This window comes from Anomaloglossus baeobatrachus, chromosome 9 (genome assembly GCF_048569485.1).
Source record: "Anomaloglossus baeobatrachus isolate aAnoBae1 chromosome 9, aAnoBae1.hap1, whole genome shotgun sequence".
NCBI classification, from domain to species: Eukaryota; Metazoa; Chordata; class Amphibia; order Anura; family Aromobatidae; genus Anomaloglossus; species Anomaloglossus baeobatrachus.
Window position 1 is genome coordinate 201,865,043 of NC_134361.1, and position 25,083 is coordinate 201,890,125.

The 25,083-nt window shown below is 45.2% G+C and overlaps 1 protein-coding gene across 5 annotated transcripts in view; it reads left to right on the forward strand.

Annotated features, from left to right (window-relative positions):
• The window catches only part of ATP2B3 (ATPase plasma membrane Ca2+ transporting 3), a 375,958-nt gene that overhangs the window by 313,467 nt on the left and 37,408 nt on the right, over positions 1–25,083 (forward strand). For all 5 annotated transcript variants that reach the window (XM_075324261.1, XM_075324258.1, XM_075324259.1 and 2 more), the window contains 5 exons: positions 3,200–3,391; positions 11,597–11,810; positions 11,899–12,110; positions 14,311–14,418; positions 16,365–16,547. In XM_075324261.1, coding sequence (XP_075180376.1) covers positions 3,200–3,391; positions 11,597–11,810; positions 11,899–12,110; positions 14,311–14,418; positions 16,365–16,547 — 909 coding nt within the window. The remainder of the gene's footprint in view (positions 1–3,199; positions 3,392–11,596; positions 11,811–11,898; positions 12,111–14,310; positions 14,419–16,364; positions 16,548–25,083) is intronic.

Here is a 25,083-nt window from a genome sequence, read left to right on the forward strand (position 1 = left end):
CATTTGCCTTCTATAGCTTCAGTGTCACACTATCACAGCTGCAGAATGAGCTAACTAAGGCTCCCTAAGTGACCTCGTTCTGACAGTCTTAAAGGAGGATCTATAAATCTTGCATCTGTTTTTTTCTGGATGCCTGTTAGCTGATACATAACCAACATTTGCCTTCTATTGCTTCAATGTCACAATATCACAGCTGCAAAATGAGCTAACTGAGGCTCCATAAGTGAGCTCGTTCTGACAGTCTTAAGGGACGGTGTGTAAATCTTGTATCTGTCTTTCTCTGGACGCCACTTAGCTGATTTATGACCAACATTTGCCTTCTATAGCTTCAGTGTCACACTATCATAGCTACAAAATGAGCTAACTGAGGCTCCATAAGTGAGCTTGTTATGTCAGTCTTACAGGAAGATGTGCAAATCTTGTATGTCTTTTTCTGGGTGCCTCCTAGCTGATTTATGACCAAGAATTGCCTCCTATAGCTTCAGTGTCACACTATCACAGCTGCAGAATGAGCTAACTGAGGCACCATAAGTGAGCTTCTTCTGACAATCTTAAAGGAGGATCTATAAATCTTGCCTATGTCTTGTTCTGGATGCCTCTTAGCTGATTTATGACCAACGTTTGCCTCCCATAGCTTCAGTGTCACACTATCACAGCTGCAAAATGAGCTAACTGAGGCTCCATAAGTGAGCTCCTTCTGACAGTCTTAAAGAAAGGTGTATAAATCTTGTATCTGTCTTTCTCTGGACGCCCCTTAGCCTATTTATGACCAACATTTGCCTTCTATAGCTTCAGTGTCACACTATCATAGCTGCAAAATGAGCCAACTGAGGCTCAATAAGTGAGCTCATTCTGACAGTCTTAACATAGGATCTTTAAATCTTGCATCTGTCTTTTTTTTTATGCCTCTTAGCTGATTTATGACCAATGTTTGCCTCCCATAGCTTCAGTGTCACACTATCACAGCTGCAGAATGAGCTAACTGAGGCTCCATAAGTGAGCTCCTTTGCCTTCTATAGCTTCACAGCTACATAACGAGTTAACTGAGAATCCATCAGTGAGCTGACTACGACAATCTAACATGGATCGCTTTTATCTGTCTTTTTCGGAGCTCCTTTCAGCTGATTTATGACTGTAGATCACATCAAAGCAGGGAAATAAAAGCAAAATGGGGCCATTTTTGTTTAATTTTTAATGAAATCCAACAAAAATACATCAAACGTACTCAAAGGTGGACGACGGACAAAGCAAATAATTCCTAATAAAATAAAAAAAAAAAAAAAGGTTGATGTGTCCAAGAGATATCATCCTCACCGACCACACAATAAAATACCAGAAAAATAAATAAATAATAAAATAAATAAAAAATAGCTGGGAGGCAGGTTGCTTTTGCAGAAAGCTTCTCCTTTTCTTCTGTCTACTGTAGAGATCAGGCAAAGTAAACTGGATCCTTTTGAATAAGGGTGAAAAGATAGGGAGAATCAGAGAGAAATAGACTCTTTGGGGGGGATTATTCCTATAGAACTGATTGTCTCCGGGGCGTGTAATATTATTCGTCCCCTGTAAGTTAATACTTTGTAGCGCCCCCTTTTGCTGCGATTACAGCTGCAGTCTCTTGGGGTATGTGTCTATCAGTTTTGCACATGGAGAGGCTGAAATTCTCGCCCATTCTTCCTTTGTAAACAGCTGGAGCTGAGTGAGGTTGGATGGAGGCGTTTGTGAACAGCAGTTTTTAGCTCTTTCCACAGATTCTCGATTGGGTTCAGGTCTGGACTGTGACTTGGCCATTCTAACACCTGGATACGTTTATTTGTGAACCATTCCATTGTAGATGTTGCTTTATGTTTGGGATCATTGTCTTGTTGGAAGACAAATCTCCGTCCCAGTCTCAGGTCTTTTCCAGACTCCAACAGGTGTTCTTCAAGAATGGTCCTGTATTTGGCTCCATCCATCTTCCCATCAATTTTAACCATCTTCCCTGTCCCTGCTGAAGAAAAGCAGGCCCAAACCATGATGCTGCCACCACCATGTTTGACAGTGGGGATGGTGTGTTCAGGGTGATGAGCTGTGTTGCTTTTACACCAAACATATCGTTAGTTACTGTGCCCAAATAGTTCGATTTTGGTGTCATCTGACCAGAGCACCTTCTTCCACATGTTTGGTGTCTCAGGTGGCTTATGGCAAACTTTAAACAACACTTTTTATGGATATCTTTGAGAAATGGCTTTCTTTTTGCCACTCTTCCATAAAGGCCAGATTTGTGCAGTGTGCGACTGATTGTTGTCCTATGGACAGACTCTCCCACCTCAGCTGTAGATCTCTGCAGATCATCCAGAGTGATCATGGGCCTCTTGGCTGCATCTCTGATCAGTGCTCTCCTTGTGTGAGATGATAGTTTGGATGGACGGCCGGGCCTTGGTAGATTTGCAGTGGTATGATTCTCCTTCCATTTCAATATGATCGCTTGCACAGTGCTCCTTGGGATGTTTAAAGTTCTGGAAATCTTTTTGTAACCAAATCCGGCTTTAAACTTCTCCACAACAGTATCATGGACCTGCCTGTTGTGTTCCTTGGTCTTCATGATGCTCTCTGCGCTTTACACACAACACTGAGACTATCACAGAGCAGGTGCATTTATACGGAGACTTGATTACACACAGGGGCTTATATTTATCATCATCAGTCATTTAGGACAATATTGCATCATTCAGAGATCCTCAATGACCTTCTGGAGTGAGTTTGCTGCACTGAAAGTAAAGGGGATGAATAATATTGCACGCCCCAATTTTCAATTTATTATTTTTTACAAAAGTTTAAAATAAGCAATAAATTTCCTTCATCTTCACAATTGTGTCACTTGTTGTTGATTCTTCACCAGAACATTAACATTTTTATCTTTATGTTTGAAGCCTGAAATGTGGGAAAAGGTTGAAAAATTCAAGGATTCAAGGGGGCCGAATACTTTCACAAGGCACTGAATATATATATATATAAAAACATAGGTACCAACCTCTTCATCTGTAACATTACAGTAAATGGCTGGGAGGCAGATTGCCTTTGCAGAAAGCTTCTCCCCCGCTCAGTTTGTAGTGTAGTTATACTCTACCGTTCTCCAGCCAGCGATAGGCAGGATCAATATATTGTTTTTCGTGTTTTTCACTCTTTTATATTCTGTCTTTTGGTGAATATTCTTATCTAGGGTTTGGCCGGCACAGACGTGGCCAAGGAGGCCTCGGATATCATCTTAACGGACGACAACTTCTCCAGCATAGTGAAGGCCGTGATGTGGGGCCGCAACGTGTACGACAGCATTTCCAAATTTCTCCAGTTCCAGCTGACGGTCAATGTGGTGGCGGTGATTGTGGCATTTACTGGGGCCTGTATCACTCAGGTTAGTATATACTGCCTTATAGGGGGGGGTGGACGTGCGCCATAGTCTCTGAGGGGGGTTGTAAGTTCCTCTTAAACACGCTGGTCTTGAGCACCCGAGCATGGTAGTGCCCACTTATCACTAGTTACTAGTACTGAGCACCTGAACATGGTAGTGCCCACTTATCACTAGTTACGAGTACTGAGCACCCGAGCATGGTAGTGCCCGCTCATCACTAGTTACTAGTACAGAGCACCCGAGCATGGTACTGCCCACTCATCACTAGTTACGAGTACAGAGCACCCGAGCATGGTAGTGCTCGCTCATCACTAGTTACCAGTACTGAGCACCCAAGCATGGTAATGCCCACTCATCACTAGTTACGAGTACAGAGCACCCGAGCATGGTAGTGCTCACTCATCACTAGTTACTAGTACAGAGCACCCGAGCATGGTAGTGCCCGCTCATCACTAGTTACGAGTACAGAGCACCCGAGCATGGTAGTGCCCACTCATCACTAGTTCCGAGTACCGAGCACCCGAGCATGGTAGTGCCCGCTCATCACTAGTTACGAGTACAGAGCACCCGAGCATGGTAGTGCCCACTCATCACTAGTTACGAGTACAGAGCACCCGAGCATGGTAGTGCCCGCTCATCACTAGTTACTAGTACAGAGCACCCGAGCATGGTAGTGCCCGCTCATCACTAGTTACTAGTACAGAGCACCCGAGCATGGTAGTGCCCACTCATCACTAGTTACGAGTACAGAGCACCCGAGCATGGTAGTGCCCGCTCATCACTAGTTACTAGTACAGAGCACCTGAGCATGGTAGTGCCCGCTCATCACTAGTTACGAGTACAGAGCACCCGAGCATGGTAGTGCCCACTCATCACTAGTTACGAGTACAGAGCACCCGAGCATGGTAGTGCCCACTCATCACTAGTTACGAGTACAGAGCACCCGAGCATGGTAGTGCCCACTCATCACTAGTTCCGAGTACCGAGCACCGGAGCATGGTAGTGCCCGCTCATCACTAGTTACGAGTATCGAGCACCCGAGCATGGTAGTGCCCGCTCATCACTAGTTACGAGTACTGAGCACCTGAGCATGGTAGTGCCCGCTCATCACTAGTTACGAGTACAGAGCACCCGAGCATGGTAGTGCTCGCTCATCACTAGTTACCAGTACTGAGCACCCAAGCATGGTAATGCCCGCTCATCACTAGTTACGAGTACAGAGCACCCGAGCATGGTAGTGCCCGCTCATCACTAGTTACTAGTACAGAGCACCTGAGCATGGTAGTGCCCGCTCATCACTAGTTACGAGTACAGAGCACCCGAGCATGGTAGTGCCCACTCATCACTAGTTACGAGTACAGAGCACCCGAGCATGGTAGTGCCCACTCATCACTAGTTACGAGTACAGAGCACCCGAGCATGGTAGTGCCCACTCATCACTAGTTCCGAGTACCGAGCACCGGAGCATGGTAGTGCCCGCTCATCACTAGTTACGAGTATCGAGCACCCGAGCATGGTAGTGCCCGCTCATCACTAGTTACGAGTACTGAGCACCTGAGCATGGTAGTGCCCGCTCATCACTAGTTACGAGTACTGAGCACCTGAGCATGGTAGTGCCCGCTCATCACTAGTTACGAGTACTGAGCACCCGAGCATGGTAGTGCCCGCTCATCACTAGTTACCAGTACTGAGCACCTGAGCATGGTAGTGCCCGCTCATCACTAGTTCCGAGTACCGAGCACCGGAGCATGGTAGTGCCCGCTCATCACTAGTTCCGAGTACCGAGCACCGGAGCATGGTAGTGCCCGCTCATCACTAGTTCCGAGTACCGAGCACCGGAGCATGGTAATGCTCCTGCCGTATTACTTGTCTATATGGTGGAGCTGGGAGCGGGGGCGTGTATATAATTCCTGTTCTGGCTTTGCTGTATAACACTTGGTATGGCCATTGTTCCTGATTCCTGTGTTCTGTGGTTGGGGAACGCTCCGGCTCCCGGCGGCAGCAGCTGAACCTTTATCGGATTTTACAATATAAATAATTGCAGGCTTTTGTGCTTTTCTATTATTCGGGGCTGTGAATAGACGACATTTTTAGGGCTGCGTGGGAGAAATGGCCGGGTTCGAGACGTTTTCTCGCTAAAGCAGGACTTCCTAAAATATTCACAGCGCGGTCCCCGGGGACGGCTGCGAGGAGGATGAGCTTTGCCAGATGCACATAGACTCAGATTACTAGTATAATCTTATGGAAATAGAGGTCTAGTAAATGTCGTAGCGATATCTCCGCAGGGTTATCCTCCAATGCTGCATAATCTGTATTTTCATTAGTTTGTAAAATTATTTTTTTTCCTTTTTTTTTTATTTAGAAACAGTGCCACCCTTCTACATAGGTTATATGCGGTATTGCAACTCAGCCTCATTTACTTTGGCAGTGATAATCTCCTGCTGATAAAACATTGATTGTACTGAAACTACAGCCAATCAGTGGTGGGGGTGCAGCTACACAGATAAACTGGACTACCTGGCATGTGACACCTAGTCTTGCAGTGAAAATCTCCTGCTGATAAAACACTGATTGTACTGAAACTACAGCCAATCAGGGGTGGGGGTGGAGCTACATAGATTAGTTGGACTGCCTGGCACGTGACACCTAGTCCAGCAATGATAATCTGCTACTGATAAAACACTGATTGTACTGAAATTACAGCCAATCAGTGATGGGGATGGAGCTACATAGATAAACTGGACTACCTGGCATGTGACATCAGTCCGGCAGTGATAATCTCCTGCTGATAAAACACTGATTGTACTGAAACTACAGCCAATCAGTGGTGGAGGTGGAGCTACACAGATAAACTGGACTACCTGGCATGTGACACCTAGTCTGGTAGTGATAATCTTCTGCTGATAAAACACTGATTGTACTGAAATTACAGCCAATAAGTGGTGGGGTTGGAGCTACATAGATAAACTGGACTACCTGGCATGTGACATCTAGTCTGGGAGTGATCTCTTTCTGATAAAACACTGATTGTACTGAAATTACAGCCAATCAGTGGTGGGGGTGGAGCTACACAGATAAACTGGACTACCTGGCATGTGACACCTAGTCTGGCAGTGATAATCTTCTGCTGATAAAACACTGATTGTACTGAAATTACAGCCAATCCAGTAGTAGTGGCGGAGCTACACAGATAGGCTGGACTACCTGGCATGTGACACCTAGTCTGGCAGTGATAATCTTCTGCTGATAAAACACTGATTGTACTGAAACTACAGCCAATCAGTGGTGGGGATGGAGCTACACAGATAGGCTGGACTACCTGGCATTTGACACCTAGTCCGGCAGTGATAATCTCCTGCTGATAAAACATTGATTGTACTGAAACTACAGCCAATCAGTGGTGGGGGTTCAGCTACACAGATAAACTGGACTACCTGGCATGTGACACCTTTTCCAGCAGTGATAATCTCCTGCTGATAAAACACTGATTGTACTGAAACTACAGTCAATCAGAATAATAAATGACACATCACTGGAATTAGGCACTCTTCCCCTACATTATGCTACTCTTAGATTAAACAGTAAAAACCTGTTCACAGATTCCCTCTAACTTCAATGGATCCGCACTTGTCAGATACGTTGACGACATCACATTTCAGGGAGTCCGGACCACAGCAATAATTAAGAGATGGCAAATCCTCCTGATATGCCATCACTTACTGAGATGGGAATACCCCTTTAAGGAGATATTTTCCTCTATAATATTCAGTATGTTCTGTATTATTGGACTGTAAAGGTTGTATAAAGCAGTAATACACCCGAAAAGGTTGCCTCCATCCAACTGTGCAAAAGTTTTAGGCAGGTGCGGAAAAAATGCCGCAAAGCACAAATGCTTTCAAAAATAGAAGTAATAATAATACTTTATTTTTATCAATTAACAAAATGAAAAAACAAAAGAGAACTCCAAATCACAACAATGGCCGCTCTTTGCCTTCATCAGGGGTTTTGTCGGATTATTGTCAAGTGTATGAGTAAACAATGTTACCAAACGGGTGATAATGGTGATCATCAATTTCATGCACAGTCATTAACTGAAACAGAAACAGCTGTGTAGGAGACTTAAAACATGGTGAGGAAAAGACAATCTCTGCTATAAAGGTGAGGTTGTAGAAGACGGTTTAATGTCACAGGTGATATTTACACTATGGAAAGATTGCGTACAGCAACAAGACACAAGATGTTGCGGCAGGCAGCGTTACGACCGAGATGGACCCACGGGACCACGGAGCCCGGGCTCACCTTGGAGGGGTGTAACTAAGTGTCCACCAGAGCTTCTAATTGTGAGGTTGGACTTGGCTAACAGTAGACACCAGGTACCACTCTAGGGCATTCTCCGTGTCCGCAGTAGCTGACCCAAACCGTAGCAGGCAGGACAGAGTCGGAGCCACAGGCAGGAGTCTAGATTGGCAGCTGGTGAGATGCAGTTGGAGCCACAGGCGGGACAGGTGCCGAAACGGACTTGGGTATAGACAGGACCACAAGTTCGGGTACAGACAAGTCGGGCCGGTTCAAGTTCTGGAACAAGCAGGACCTCAGACAAGACTGATACAGATGCATGGACCGGAGAGGTACTGGAACACAGGCTGGATGAAAACTGGAACATCGTCTAGGCTACAGGCAGGGTCACAGGTACAGACACACAGAAACGAGGACCTGATAATATAACTAATGCACACCGATAGACTAATAACTAACATTGAACAGGCACCTCCCAGAAGGGGATGGTGCCTTAAATAGCCTGTGCCTCCCAGCCATAGGCTGGGAACACTTTAGGATGTGTGAGCTCTGTCCCTTTAAGAGAGGGGGAGCGAGCACACGCGTAGCATAAGACACCTGCCAGGAAGTCTGTGCACCACACGCAGGTCCTGGTGTGTGGAGATGCCGGACAGAGAAGAGAGTGGAGCAGACACAGGGGAGCAGCTGTGGAGGTGAGCATGTTCATGACCGTGGTGACGAGTACGACGGTATCTCTGCTGGGTGGAGGGTGCGGAGCAGGGCAGAGTCGCCGGCGTTACACACGGTAGTTGTACTGCATTGGAAGGTATCGCCCAGGCAAGTATTTCAAAGTAGACTGAAGTTTCATGATGTGCTGTTCAAAATCTTTTCAAAAAGCCCTAAGAAATGGGCAATATTATAGATCATAGGCGCAGTGGTCAGCCAAGGAAACTTAGTGCGGCAGATGAAAGACAAATCAGTTTGAAATCAGATGTATAGCAGTGCCATCAGCTCAGAACTGACAGCAAACAGTGGAACCCAGCTACACTCATCTATTGTTTGGATGAAGACAGGTGGCCAAAAAGCCAAACCTTCGACATGGAAACAAGGCCAAGTGACTCACCAAAGCAACAAAACATAGGAATTGGGTAAAGAAAAATGGCACAAGGTGCTGTGGACCGATGAGTCAAAATGTGAAATATTTGACTACAAATAAAGGAAATTTGTTCGCCAAAGGATCAGAAAGTGGCACAATAATAAGGGTTTTGAAGGAACAGTGAAGCATGGTGGAGGTTCCTTGCAAGTTTCATGGTGGAGGTTACTTGTAAGTTTCATGGTGGAGGTTCCTTGAAAGTTTCATGGTGGAGGTTCCTTGCAAGTTCCATGGTGGAGGTTACTTGTAAGTTTCATGGTGGAGGTTCCTTAAAAGTTTCATGGTGGAGGTTCCTTGAAAGTTTCATGGTGGAGGTTCCTTGCAAGTTTCATGGTAGAGGTTCCTTGAAAGTTTCCTGGTGGAGGGTCCTTGTAAGTTTCATGGTGGAGGGTCCTTGAAAGTTTCATGGTGGAGGTTACTTGCAAGGTTCATGGTGGAGGTTCCTTGCATGTTTTATGGTGGAGGTTCCTTGCAAGTTTCATGGTGGAGGTTCCTTGCAAGTTTCACGGTGGAGGTTCCTTGCAAGTTCCATGGTGGAGGGTCCTTGAAAGTTTCATGGTGGAGGTTCCTTGTAAGTTTCATGGCGGAGGTTCCTTGCAAGTTTCATGGTGGAGGTTCCTGGCAAGTTCCATGGTGGAGGGTCCTTGCAAGTTTCATGGTAGAGGGTCCTTGAAAGTTTCATGGTGGAGGTTCCTTGTAAGTTTCATGGTGGAGATTTCTAGCACGTTTCAAAGTGGAGGTTCCTTGAACGTTTCTTGGTAGAGGTTCCTCGCAAGTTTCATGGTGGAGAGCCCTTGAAAGTTTCATGGTGGAGGGTCCTTGCAAGTTTCATGGTGGAGGGTCCTTGTAAGTTTAATGGTGGAGGGTCCTTGCAAGTTTCATGGTGGAGGTTACTTGCAAGGTTCATGGTGGAGGTTCCTTGCAAGTTTTATGGTGGAGGTTCCTTGCAAGTTTCATGGTGGAGGCTACTTGCAAGGTTCATGGTGGAGGTTCCTTGCAAGGTTCATGGTGGAGGTTCCTTGCAAGTTTTATGGTGGAGGTTCCTTGCAAGTTTCATGGTAGAGGTTCCTTGAAAGTTTCCTGGTGGAGGGTCCTTGTAAGTTTCATGGTGGAGGGTCCTTGAAAGTTTCATGGTGGAGGTTACTTGCAAGGTTCATGGTGGAGGTTCCTTGCATGTTTTATGGTGGAGGTTCCTTGCAAGTTTCATGGTGGAGGTTCCTTGCACGGTTCATGGTGGAGGTTCCTTGAAAGTTTCATGGTGGAGGTTACTTGCAAGGTTCATGGTGGAGGTTCCTTGCATGTTTCATGGTGGAGGTTACTTGCAAGTTTCATGGTGGAGGTTCCTTGCACGATTCATGGTGGCGGGTCCTTGCAAGTTTCATGGTAGAGGTTCCTTGTAAGTTTAAAGGTGGAAGTTACTTGAAAGTTTCACGGTGGAGGTTCCTTGAAAGTTTCCTGGTGGAGGTTCCTTGCAAGTTCTATGGTGGAGGGTCCTTGTAAGTTTCATGGTGGAGGTTCCTTGCAAGTGTCATGGTGGAGGTTCCTTGAAAGTTCCATGGTGGAGGTTCCTTGCAAGTTTCATGGTGGAGTTTCCTTGCAAGTTTCATGGTGAAGGTGTGACGCCCTGGCAAAACCAGGGTGTCACAGAGCCTGTAGAAATCCAGAAAAGTGCAGGCCATTCTCCTCCTTGGTAACCTGATCCCACACCAGTGCAGCAGGACAGACACCCCCCCCCCCCCCAGTGTAAGAACTAAACTGAGCAGCAGGGGAGGGAGGAGTGTGAAGAGAGCAGACCAGGAGAGGATAGCTCCTGGCTGCTGTGAGGAAGGGAAGGGTGAGGAAGGGGCCCGAGGTAGCCGGGACAGGGTGGTGGCCCGCCGGTACCAAGGGAAGACCCGGATCACTGCAGGGGAGTGGGCTCCCCATTCCCGACTGAGGAAGGAGAAAGAGGCATCTGGCTGCAGGGCAAGAACTGGATCCTGCTGTATTGTGTGTGGGATCCAAACACCATCCGTACCGAAGGCTGCGGACACCGGCAATTCCTAGTTTACCAGTGACTCTGTGTGAAATACTTGTGAGTACGCCCGTGCCCTCAGGCACCGCACCGCAGCACTGCGCCCTGCATATCCCCGAACGGGCCCCGGGACCAACTGCCCCTACCCACGGAGGGGTTAACATCCAAAGCTGCGCCCCAACACCGTTACCGGGAGTCCCGCACCTTCACCGTGGGTGGCGTCACGGACAATCCCCTTTTACAATAACCCCTTTTTACAGTGGAGCCTGGGATCACAGACCGGGTCACGCCACCGTGATACTTACTGAAGTGACCCTTGGCCCGGATCTGAGCACCCCTATCCCTGGGCGACACAGAGGTTCCTTGGAAGTTTCATGGTGGAGGTTCCTTGCAAGTTTCATGGTGGAGGGCCCCTGAAAGTTAGTGGCTACATTATTACTTTGCCACATTTTTTCCACTCCTGCCTAAAACTTTTGCACAATAGTGTATATGGCCAGTCATATATGGTCCCAACTGCCATTTTGAGGAAGACTGTAGCCAAAACCCAATGAGTAAAATTTGGGGGGATTTTCACTAGGGCAAGACCAGATGGGGGAGCATAAGACTATAGGTAGGGTTTTATGAGAGTAGAAGACATGTTTTAAGTATTGCAGTTCAGTCCCAAATTATGTGAATGAGACTAAGCTGCAGTACCTGGCTCAACCTATGGACCAGGGTGGTGCCATAAGATCCTTCTTTATTTATGTACTAACCCTTCTCTACTTAGGACTCTCCATTAAAAGCAGTACAGATGCTCTGGGTCAATCTTATTATGGACACCTTTGCTTCACTGGCTCTAGCAACAGAACCCCCTACGGAATCATTGCTCCTGCGTAAACCCTATGGCAGAAACAAGCCCCTTATATCCCGTACCATGATGAAAAACATCCTCGGCCATGCGGTCTACCAGCTCGTCATCATCTTCACCTTGTTATTCGTTGGTAGGTATCCCTAAAGTTGGAGTAAATCATGGGGCAATGGACGTAGAATTTGGAAGTTGACTTATTGTTTTCTTGGTTTTTCCTTCAGGGGAAATCATTTTTGACATTGACAGCGGCAGAAACGCCCCCCTGCACTCGCCACCTTCCGAACATTACACCATCATTTTTAACACCTTTGTCATGATGCAGTTGTTTAACGAAATCAACGCCCGTAAAATCCACGGAGAGAGGAATGTTTTTGACGGTATTTTCGCAAATCCAATTTTCTGTAGCATAGTGCTGGGGACGTTCGGAGTCCAGGTGAGGAGCCGCAAATTCGGATGAAATTTTAGATTTGTTGATGAATAATTGGAGGGAAATTTTAACCTTAGTTATCTTCTGACATGGGTGGTTTTCTGGGAACTGGAACCACTTTAGATCTACTGACACGGGTGGTTTTCTGGGAATTGGGACCACTTTAGATCTTCTGACACGGGTGGTTTTTTTTTGGGAACTGGAACCACTTTAGATCTTCTGACATGGGTGGTTTTCTGGGAACTGGGACCACTTTAGATCTTCTGACATGGGTGGTTTTCTGAGAGCTGGGACCACTTTAGATTTTCTGACATTGGTGGGTTTCTGGGAACTAGGACCACTTTACATCTACTGACATGGGTGGGTTTCTGGGAACTGGAATCACTTTAAATCTTCTGACATGGTTGGGTTTCTGAGAGCTGGGACCACTTTAGATCTTCTGACATGGGTAGGTTTCTGGTAACTGGGAACACTTTAGATCTTCTGACATGCATGGTTTTCTGGTACCACTTTTAATCTTCTGACATGGTTGGGTTTCTGAGAGCTGGGACCACTTTAGATCTTCTGACACGGGTGGGTTTCAGTTAACTGAGACCACTTTAGATCTTCTGACATGGGTGGGTTTCTGGGAACTGGGACCACTTAAGATCTTCTGACATTGGTGGGTTTCTGGGAACTGGGACCACTTTACATCTACTGACACAGGCGGGTTTCTGCAAACTGGGACCACTTTAGATCTTCCGACACGGGCGGGTTTCTGGGAACTTGGACCACTTTAGATCTTCTGACATGGGTGGTTTTCTAAGACCTGGGACCACTTAAGATCTTCTGACATGGGTGGGTTTCTGGGAGTTGGGAACACTTTTGATCTTCTGACATGGGTGGGTTTCTGGTAACTGAGACCACTTTTGATCTTCTGACATGGTTGGGTTTCTGGGAGCTAGGACTACTTTAGATTCCTAAAATCAAGGGATGATGGTAGTGCTCAAATACCAAGGTGGTGAATATTTTCTGATGTGAAATTTGTCCAAACATTGCAAAAAGTCAAACTAATTCCACTTAGGTATTACATTTTTTGGGTTGATGAACATTAAGCTGAGCTTACGGGGTAGACATATTGGTCAACGGATCCCCTAGGTTAAGGTTATTCCATATGGTGCCTCCGAATAGCTTTTCACTGTGAAACCTCCATGGGACAACCAACGACAATTGCTTTAAAAATGGTTGGAAAATGTTAGATCTGAAAATCTAGCACAAGAAATCTGATCTAGATTAAGAGGGGGTCTTCTAAAAAAGGGCATATTGGAAAGGTTTTATTAATTTTTATAGAAGGAACTAGCTGTAGTACCTGGTGTTGACCGGGATAGTAACTAACTAGGTCTCTCTCTGTCTGTCTCTCTGTCGCTATCTTTCTGCCTCTCCTTTCCCTCTCTCCCTCTCTCCCTCCCTCTCTCTGTCTCCCTCTCACTACCAAAATCATATTACCTCACACATAAGCTTCTTATACTAACAATGTCCTTCGTTGTCTATAGCAAGCAATCACAGCTCCTATTAATGACCTGTAGCAAAATAGAAGCAGAGCTGTGATTGGTTGCTATAGGCCACCTGATAAATATCCAGGGTAACTGTCACAGCAGTCAATATATCACCTCAAACATCCAAAACCTTTCTGTGTGTCTCTTTCTGTGTATATGTGTCTTTTTCTGTCTGTGTCTCTGTGTATCTGTCTCTTTCTGTCTGTGTGTGCCTCTTTCTGTGTGTTTCTCTTTGGGTGTGTGTCTTTCTCTTTGTGTGTCTCTTTCTGTGTGTCTTTCTCTTTGTGTGTCTCTTTCTGTGTGTCTTTCTGAGTTTGTGTCTCTTTCTGTGTATGTGTTTTTATGTGTCTATTTCTATGTGTCTTTCTGTGTGTGTGTGTGTGTGTGTGTGTGTGTGTGTGTGTGTCTTTCTCTGTCCATTTTAGGAGTCTATAATAACAGATCCGTTCCGAGCTCCATTGACTTTATAAGCAGATTTTTTGTTAGATTACATAGATTATTAGCACTAGTAGTTTTTACAGGTCAGATAGATTTAATGGATTCCGCATGGGACGGCAAAGGTGACATTGAGCAATTTTGCATAAAAAGGGGTGAGACATAAAATTTATGTTTCAAGGACATAGGCAACATCAAAACAGTTCATACTTTTTTATGCTCCCGTCTTGTTTTAGATTGTGATAGTACAATTCGGAGGGAAACCCTTCAGCTGTTCACCTTTAAACACTCAGCAGTGGCTCTGGTGCCTCTTTGTGGGAGTGGGAGAACTTGTTTGGGGGCAGGTAAGATAAAACTTTTTGATTATTATCCTATCATCTTTTATTCTGGTCTTTATTCTCTCTTATTGAAAGATGCACGTGAATGTTACTCTAGTCAGAGATATTTCATATGGAGCGGCCATCGCTAGAGCCATGGAATGGTCAACTCGTCAAGGAGACCACAATCCAGACTTTTCCAATATGTATTGTTAGTAGTGATGGGGGAGCGTGCTCACCAAAACTCGTTACTCGATCAAGCCTCGAGCATCTGAGTTTGAAAATGTTCGAGTTTCTCATTGAATTCCATTATACTTGGTACTAAAGTTGCAATGGAGCAACCCCATGCTTGATCGAGTAACAAGTAGAGATGAGTGGACCCATTGAAGTTCGGCTCGGTGGCTTCATCTGGACTTTAGATAAGGTTCATACGTAAAGCACCTGAACTCCGAATCCGAACAGTTTTTTTTGGTAAAGTCTGTTTGGTACGAACACAGAACCTTGGGTTTGCTCATCTCTAGTAACAAGCAGTGGTGAGGACACTTACCCATAACTCATTGCTAGGTTAGAAATCACTCCTACGTAGACGTTACGAGGATTTTGTGAGAACAGAAGACATACATAGGCATGTGATCTCCAATAATCTCCAAGGCTTGCCTGAGTGTTTGTTAATTTATACCCCTCATGAATAAAGGTCTTCTGTACATAAATTGAGAAGGTTCATACATAATATCTAATAGCAGAATTCGTTAGCTACATATCTAGTTTAGTAACACCCCTTAATTCTTTGCTTCAGTGTGTTTTCGTGAGAGCTACTACACCCTGTGAGATTTTGGAGTCCTTGGCACAGTACCCAATTCCTTACGCTAAAAAATCTAGCAGTACACTATGGAGCCAAGCAGAAGAGGGGGGCTTTAGTAAGACATATCTGGCTGTATGTTGACTATAGGCCTCAAACATTAGAAAATTATGGCTCTCGGTGCTTTTGGGCTTCAATAAGGCATATCTGGCTGTATTTGGACTTTAGGCCTCATAGACATTACAAAATTATGGATCTCGGGGCTTTTGGGCTTCAATAAGACATATCTGGCTATATGTTAACTTTAGGACTCATAGACATTAGAAAATGATGGATCTCGGGGCTTTTGGGCTTCAATAAGACATATCTGGCTATATGTTGACTTTAGGCCTCATAGACATTAGAAAATGATGGCTCTCGGTGCTTTTGGGCTTCAATAAGGCATATCTGGCTGTATTTGGACTTTAGGCCTCATAGACATTAGAAAATGAGGTATATCAGGGTTTTTGGGCTTCAATAAGACATATCTGGCTGTATGTTAACTTTAGGCCTCATAGGCATTAGAAAATGATGAATCTCGGGGCTTTTGGGCTTCAATAAGACATATCTGACTGTATGTTGACGTTAGGCCTTATAGACATTAGAAAATGATGGAACTTGGGGCTTTTGGGCTTCAATAAGGCATATCTGGCTGTATTTTGTCGTCTTTAGGCCCCATAGACATTAGAAAATGGTGGATCTCGGGGCTTTTGGGCTTCAAGACATATTTGGCTGTATATGGACTTTAGACCTCATAGACATTAGAAAATGATGGATCTCGGGGCTTTTGGACTTGGGTCATCTTCGCTTGGTCTAAATTACCTTAGGCCTACAAAAATAATAAAAAAACATAGAGTGTCTACTCTATAGCTAAACAGTGGGGCTGTTATGAGTAGAAATATGGGCAATATCATCAGTGAGAACCGACCAACTAAAAGAACTTCTCCAAAGTTATCCACAAGGTGAATGGTCTTCTACTGGGCCTCATAAGTCGTATAATGGCAGTGTCCAATCATCCCTCTGGAGCCTGAACCCACTATATGGCTTATTTTCTATGATCCTTCAACCATACTATTTTACTTTTCTGGGGGTCAATCATTTGGGGTGCTCACCAGGATGGCCAACTCTCTTCTAGCTCATTGCCACCATTCCCACCAGCCACTTGAAGTGTTTGAAGGAAGCAGGGCACGGGCCTGGTAAAGACGAGATAACAGACGAGGAGATGGCTGAGGATGAAGAAGAAATTGACCATGCGGAACGAGAGCTTAGAAGAGGTCAAATCCTTTGGTTCCGTGGACTGAACCGAATCCAAACACAGGTATGGCTTTCCTTCAGTAGATACTTCTGTAGGCCCATGATGACCACCAGCTAGGGAGAAGGATCTTGGCGTGGAGTGGGGAGGGGAGGGGGTTGGGAAGAGACTATGATAGTGCATGCCTGGCTAATGATCTGTTGACAATGCCTGACAACTCCGTGCATGAATTAATCATCTCAGTGTTTTTGTTTCGATAACATTTCTCTTCTATCCAGAATGACCGTGATGAAGAGCGAGACAGAGATTAGATAACACAAAACCAAACTCTTCCCTTCTATACCATTCTAAGGGAATCTATCGTGATTTAATGTTACATACGTCTTCTGGAATCCGGTGGAACAATTCAGGATTTTAAAAACTATATATATTTTTTTAAGTAGACAATCCAATGCTACATAGGAAAGCATAACCATACCTCCCCGGAAGGTCCAATATTGAATAGGGAGCAATGTAGACCTATAGGGTCTACTGGATTTTCAAGGAAGCCTGGATTAATTTTCTGAGGTGGCACACATGATTCTCCAGGTTGGATATTAACCACAAGTTAAAGTGAATCACATTTTCATTGACCTAAAATTTAAAGGGAATTTAGACCCCAAACTAATAATCTATGTAAGGTCAAAAGTAATGATGATGATATCCATACCTCCGTTTTATAGATATTCATAGGCAAATGAGCCGCAAATGTAGGGGGCTTGGCCCTTAACCTACAGCTCTCCGGTCAATCTCCCTCTTTTCACGCCCCCCACCAGCCTTTTTCAGTGACTGACAGGTAACTCTTCTCTGTGACTTCCTCTCCCACCCGTGATCCCGTCCAGGGGGCAATGCACGAACAGATCGATAGTCTGGCTGTCAAACATTGTAAGGACCTTACTCTGACCTCCTTGGGAATGGTGGCTCTTGAGCGACATCTTGGGATGGATTTCTATAAAACTAAGGCATGGACGTCATCAACATTACAGGGACTTTACATAGATGATGTTAGTTTGGGGTCTAAGCCCTTTATTACGTCACACGATCAAAATAATCAAATCCTTAAAGGGGTTGTCCACTACTTTGACATTGATGGCTTATCCTTAGGATAGGTCATTAATGTCTGATTGGCCAGAGACCGACACCCCGCACTCCCGCCAATCAGCTGATCACGGTCCCGGCGGTGGCAGCAGACAGCTGGAAATATTTAGTTTTGGATGGGTACTGCACATCTGCCTCCTATTCAGATCAATGGGAGGCGGATATGCAGTACTCGGCCGCCGCCACTATCAGAAGAAGGAGCAGCTCCGGAACTGAGCATTTCCGGCCACCTGCTGCCGCGACCAACAACAGCTGATCGTCGGGAGTGCGGGTTAGGCCATCAATGTCAAAGTAGTGGACAACCCCTTTAATTCTCTGGTGGTGAAAGAAAATCCTATTCTAAGTTTTTCTGTGGCATCGATGGTACTTTCGTGGGTTCCTACCTTCTCTAGGTGAGATCTAACACCTTATGATAAATTCCCTTTTATTCCCAAACTCTGATTTACCAAAGAAACAATTTTTAATATCTAAATTTGTCATTTTCACTATAGACTTGTTAAAGGGGATCTATCATGTATAAAAAACTGAAAGCCTGAAGACTGAAAGCCTGAAGACTGAAAGCCGAACACTGCCAGGATGAATAAAGTTAATTTTCTCCCGGCAGTGGGGCTCTAAGTAGGGCATCGGGCAGGTGCCAAATACTATTAACCTCAAGATTAACCCCGTTATCTGCAGGTTAATATTGTTTTTTATATGACAGACTCCCTTTGAAGGTCAAACCTTCTGATAGATCAGCCTATTCAGTATTAAAGGAGCTCTAAACCTATAAAAGAAAAGGAAAACTACCCCAGAATTTCCTCATTATATATCTCCATTTCCTTTTACTTATTCTTATAAAGTAATTCAATTTGGGAAATATTCTCTAGGTGTCGCAGCATTTTAACCATGTGCCCTCGCACTTACACAACTGTCTGAAGCAGGATCCTTCCTGTCATGCTAGGTATGGGGAAATACCAAGCTAACGGTGAAAAGGGAGGGAAGGGAAGAGGTAAACCCTATGTCTAGGGAAGGGGGAGATGGTGACCTCTTATAAAACCTTCCATTGGCTCCCCTGATGCCCCTAGATAGGTTCTCCACCTATGCGCCAAGCAGGATACCTGGCCCTGGCTTACCCTGAACTGGGCCCTAAGTAATGAATGGGCAGGATGAGCGCTAGTCAACCCCACTAAGTCCTAAAGAACACACAGGGAAAACAAAGAGGGGAAAACAAACAACTTACCGTACTTTTCGGACCATAAGACGCACTTTTTTTCCCCCAAATGTTGGGGGAAAGTTGGGGGTGCGTCTTATGGTCTGACTGTGGCTGCGGGGAATGAGGTGCTGCGGTGGAGCGGGGCATCGGGGGCACGAGCAGGCTGTAGCAGCCTGCTGTGACCACGTGTGCCCGCTCATTACATATGCACGCCCATCCTCCCGCCCATTTCTCAGCGCAGAAGCCGGCGCTGACAGGTGGGCGGGACGACGAGCGGGGACGCGCGCATAGTAAAGAGCCGGTCCGCATGATCACCCCTGGCAATTACAGCCTGGAGTGATCATGTGCGGCTATATTCACTGCCCCCCGCACATCATTATCAGCGCGGGGTGCAGTGAATCAGTACACTCACCCGTCCCCGTGTGTGGAGCCGTTCCCCCGCAGCACGCGATGTCTTCCTGTCTGTGCCGGTCAGCTGATCTGTGCCGGTCAGCTGATCTATGCCGGTCAGCTGATCGGCACAGACAGGAAGACATCGCGTGCTGCAGGGGAACGGCTCCACACACACAGGTCAGTGGTGCAGAGAGGAAGATGATCGGCTGCAGGGAGTGAGGAAAAGGTGAGTATAAACGTTTGGTTTTTTTTCTCTGTGCTATAGGATACAGGCCATATACCAGGATGGTATATGAGCACGATGGGGGCATATAGCAGGATGGGGGGTATATGAACAGGATGGATGGGGGGTATATGGACAGGATGGGAGTATATGAACAGGATGGGGGTATATGAACAGGATGGGAGTATATGAGCAGGACGGATGGGGGGTATATGAACAGGATGGGAGTACATGAGCAGGACGGATGGGGGGTATATGAACAGGATGGGGGTATATGAACAGGATGGGAGTATATGAGCAGGACGGATGGGGGGTATATGAACAGGATGGGGGTATATGAACAGGATGGGAGTATATGAGCAGGACGGATGGGGGGTATATGAACAGGATGGGGGGTATATGACCAGGATGGGGGTATATGAGCAGGATGGATGGGGGGTATATGAACAGGATGGAAGTATATGAACAGGATGGGAGTATATGAGCAGGATTGGGGAATATGAACAGGATGGGGGTATATGAACAGGATGGGGGTATATGAGCAGGATGGGAGTATATGAGCAGGATGGGGGAATATGAACAGGATGGGGGTATATGAACAGGATGGGGGTATATGAACAGGATGGGGGGTATATGAGCAGGATGGGGGTTTATAGCAGGATCATATACAAGGCAGGAGGATCATTACCAGGATGGAGTACCTTAGTAGAGAATTTGGGGACATTACCCCCATAACAGTGTCAGCAGCAGATCCTCGCCCCATAACAGTGTGTCATGACCACATTTTTTTGCTTAAAGTTTTATTTTCCTATTTTCCTCCTCTAAAACCAGGGTGCGTCTTATAGTCCGAAAAATACGGTATCTCCAAGATGACTTAGGGTACCGTCACACTTTAGCGACGCAGCAGCGATCCCACCAGCGATCTGACCTGGTCAGGATCGCTGCTGCATCGCTACATGGTCGCTGGTGAGCTGTCAAACAGGCAGATCTCACCAGCGACCAGTGACCAGCCCCCAGCCAGCAGCGACGTGCAAGCGACGCTGCGCTTGCACGGAGCCGGCGTCTGGAAGCTGCGGACACTGGTAACTAAGGTAAACATCGGGTATGGTTACCCGATGTTTACCTTAGTTACCAGCGCACACCGCTTAGCTTAGCGTGTGCGGGGAGCAGGAGCCGGCACTGGCAGCGTGAGAGCTGCGGAGGCTGGTAACGAAGGTAAATATCGGGTAACCACCTTGGTTACCCGATGTTTACCTTGGTTACAGCTTACCGCAGGCTGTCAGACGCCGGCTCCTGCTCCCTGCACATTCAGGATTGTTGCTCTCTCGCTGTCACACACAGCGATGTGTGCTTATCAGCGGGAGAGCAACAATAAAAAAACGAACCAGCACTGTGTGTAACGAGCAGCGATCTCACAGCAGGGGCCAGATCACTGCTCAGTGTCACACACAGCGAGATCGCTAATGAGGTCACAAAAACCGTGACTCAGCAGCGATCTCAGTAGCGATCTCGCTGTGTGTGAAGTACCCCTTAGGGAGAGGAACAGCAACATATCTTCAGATGATTACAAGGCGACTGCTTGCAATCAGAACTGTATAGAAACTTAACTCTATCACCAGCAACATATCAAGGAGAAATGCAGGTATATAAAGACACAGAGGGTGAGGGATAATGATTAGCAGCTGAAAGGAAAAGATCTTTGCAGGGTCCTAAAGGGGAAAGAGCAAACCCTAACAGAAAAGACACATAAAACTCCATTCACATGATTATAGGCCGACTACTTGTAATCAGGACCATATACAAATTGTCTCACCAGGCAAGGAGACAAACTCTAGCGCAGCACCACATATTGGAAGTAGCGGTCCTAAAAGTCAAAAGTGGATTTTTAACAATCCTTTGCATATGACTTAGGACCATATAGAAACTTAACTATCACCAGCAACATATCAAGGAGAAATGCAGGTATATAAAGATACAGAGGGTGAGGGATAATGATTAGCAGCTGAAAGGAAAAGATCTCCACAGGGTCCTAAAGGGGAAAGGATAAACCCTTACAGATAAGACACACAAAACTCCATTTGCATAATTACAAGCCGATTGCTTGCAATTAGGACTGTATAGAAACTTAACTATCACCAGCAACTTGCCAAAGGGAAATGCAGATGTATATATAGACACAGAGGGTGAGGGATAGTGATTAGCAGGTGAAAGGAAAAGATCTCCACAGAGTCCTAAAGGGGAAAGACTAAACCCTAGCAGAAAAGACACACAAAACCCCATTCACATGATTAAAAGGCGACTGCTTGCAATTAGGACCGCACAGAAACATAACTCTATCACCAGCAACTTGCCAAGGGGAAATGCAGGTAAATAAAGACACAGAGGGTGAGGGATAATGATTAGCAGATGAAAGGAAAAGATCTCCACAGAGTCCTAAAGGGTAAAGAGTAAACCCTAACAGGGAAGACACACAAAACTCCATTCACATGATTACAAGCCGACTACTTGCAATTAGCCCCATATAGAAACTTAACTCTATCACCAGCAACAAACCAAGGGGAAATGCAGGCATATAGACACAGAGGGTGAGGGATAATGATTAGAAGAGGAAGAATAAATCCAGCAAGCTCAACGGTTGTTGATGAATAAAAAATATTTTCTTTATTTCAAAAATAAATAAAAAGTACAGATAGCAGTAAAAAAACAAATCAATTCAGGCAGAGATGGAAGATTACTGCTGTAAACGCACGGCAAGACGCGTTTCGGCTATAGCTTTATCATTGCCATAATGATTAGCAGCTGAAATGAAAAGATCTCCGCAGGGTCCTAACAGGGAAAGGGTAAACCCTAGCAGAAAAGACACATAAAACTCCATTCACATGATTACAAGCCGACTACTTGCAATCAGGACCATATAGAAACTTAACTCTATCAGCAGCAACATACCAAGGGGAAAAGCAAGTAAATAAAGACACAGAGGGTGAGGGATAATGATTAGCAGCTGAAGAGAAAAGATCTCCACAGAGTCCTAACAGGGAAAGAGTAAACCCTAACAGAAAAGACACATAAAACTCCATTCACATGATTACAAACAGACTACTTACAATCAGGACCATATAGAAACTTGACTATCACCAGCAACTTACCAAGTAGGTATATAAAGACACAGAGGGTGAGGGATAATGATTAGTAGCTGAAAGGAAAAGATCTCTGCAGGGTCCTAAAGGGGAAAACGTAAACCCTCAGAGAGAACACACAAAACTCCATTCACACCGCAGAGGAAAAGGTTAGAATATCAAGGAGCAGTTTGTGCAGCCAAACACAGCGACCTTCTATAGCCAGACACCATAGGGTTGTCTGTCAACCGTGACACACCTATCAGACTCTCCCCCCCCCCCGCATTGTTTAAATAGTACAAAAACATTGTTAACCCTTCACCCACTTGGTTAGTCGGCACTGCTAAGTATCTCCTTAGTTAAAATTGGAAAATATCATCAGGAAATTAAACATTGTGTTCCCAGACAGAAACACAGAAAATCCTGCAAATTGCTTAACAGTAGGGGTCAGGTTTATTCCTCTTTTACGGTTATTAATCATTTTTAGGTTTAGTGCTCCTTTAATTAAAGTCTGCAATGAAAATCTTCATACAAATTGGCAAAACTAATTTTTTAAGTAATTGATAAAAGCTGATAGTCATCTGTCGTATTCAATGGTCCTTCGATCGGGTGATTTCGCCTTATCAGCCCAAATAATAGAGAATACATTGAAGTCTTATACGTCATGTGTATCTCATATTCTCTGGAGAAGGAAACTGTTATATTTTAATGCTTTTTTTTTTGTAGGCGAACACTCGGGTGTTTGGTAATAATATCAACATTGGGGTTATTAACTTGATAATGAAAATGTGTCCTGGAAATTGTGTTGAAAAATTGACATTAAAGAGGTAGTACAAGCTTAGAAAAACATGGTTGATATTTCACAAAAATAGCGCCACACCTGTCCAGAGGTGGAGTGTGGTATTGCAGCTCAGCTTCATTCACCGTAGCTCAGCCAAGATGCTGGCGCTGTTTCTGGAAGAAAGCAGCCATGTTTTCTTTTCTAATCTTGGACAACCCCTTTAAGGTCAGTGAAAGCTCCCCCTAAATCTCTTTCTTCTTACTTGTTAATGTTTTGGGATATCCTATCGGATTTATCAAATACAAGTATATGTGAAAATGGGTCAGTGAAAGCTCCCCCTAAATCTCTTCTTACCGGTTAAAATTTTGGGATATTCTGTGGGATTGATAAGTGATTAGTTTAGCTAAGATCAAATAAAAGTAAATCCCAAGGTTCCTCATGGGCGGGACTAGAAGGTGGGTTCGGCCAATACGGCACACGTCGGCCAATCATTTCCATCTTCCAATGTACTGTGATATATCTTTACAGATTTTATTGAAATGTTTTATTCCTCATTTGATCATTTATTGTTATATTTTCATTATGTATAAAAAACAAAATTAAACTGAATCTTTGGGCAAATACTAAAAAAAATATTTTGGGGGCCTGAACATGGGTCATTTCCACCCCCCAAAACCCTAAATTTTCTGTGAAAATGATCATAGGGGCATATGTAAAACATTACCCCCTAACATTGGATATTAACGATATTGATTAATATTGGATGGTTCACCATACAGGTAAGTAAATTTTGGAGAGTGGTTTGGTTTTACCCATCTTTGGGTAGGGCCATTTTTGGGGGGTATTTTTGCCTGGAGCTTCACTTTAAAGAGTTTATAACTATTGTCTGTGATATGGAGGGTTCAGCTGAGATTGTGGGTGAACTATTGAGTGCCTGCCCCGTCTACCAGCACTACCGGGATCTAGGTGCTCCTCATGACACCCAACCGGAAGCTTGCTTCCATTGTCAGTGCCAAAATGAATGTTGGAATCTCCATGGTTGAAATAATTATTTGTTGCGAAATTCTTTGTTCCATTTTATGTAGATCAACATGCATGATAAAGCACATAAAAAATGGCCACGAACACAGAGTATCCATAGTACTGGAAACCAAAGTGTCCACACAAGAGACACCAAAATGAGAGTGAACCACACAGACCTTCAAAAAAGAGCCACTGTCCTTCCACCACTGATCTCTTCCCACCCAAGAATATACGTGTCATTCCTTACCTTTCCCTTTGGCTCAACAAATCTTGACACAGAAACATCCAGTGATACAGTACTGTTTCCGAACAGTAGCACTATGGAACGTGAGGACCTGTGGTGGAACTGTGAAGCCCCGAGAACGCTGTGTCGGTGCATTACCTTCAGGGACTCCACTCTGCTGGATCTTGTCACTGGTAGGAGATCTTCTATTTGTCGTGACGCCACTCTCAGAATTGCGGTCAGTGGTGACCGCCACTGCAGGTTGAGGGTCGCCTGGGGCTGATGGTGTGTGCAGTCAGTTGGGATAGCCTCCTGAGAGTGAGGCAAGCCCCAGGGCCCTGTATAGGTGTGTAGAACCACAAGGCGCAGAATAACTCCACACACGCAGGATGTCTTTCAGGGGTTTTACTCACAGTTGATGGCAGGGTGAGTAACCCGGGCGTAGCTGGGATGAACCAGGCTGGAACCAGGTATCCTTCAGGCTGACTTCTGATGGTGACTACCAACTCGCCTT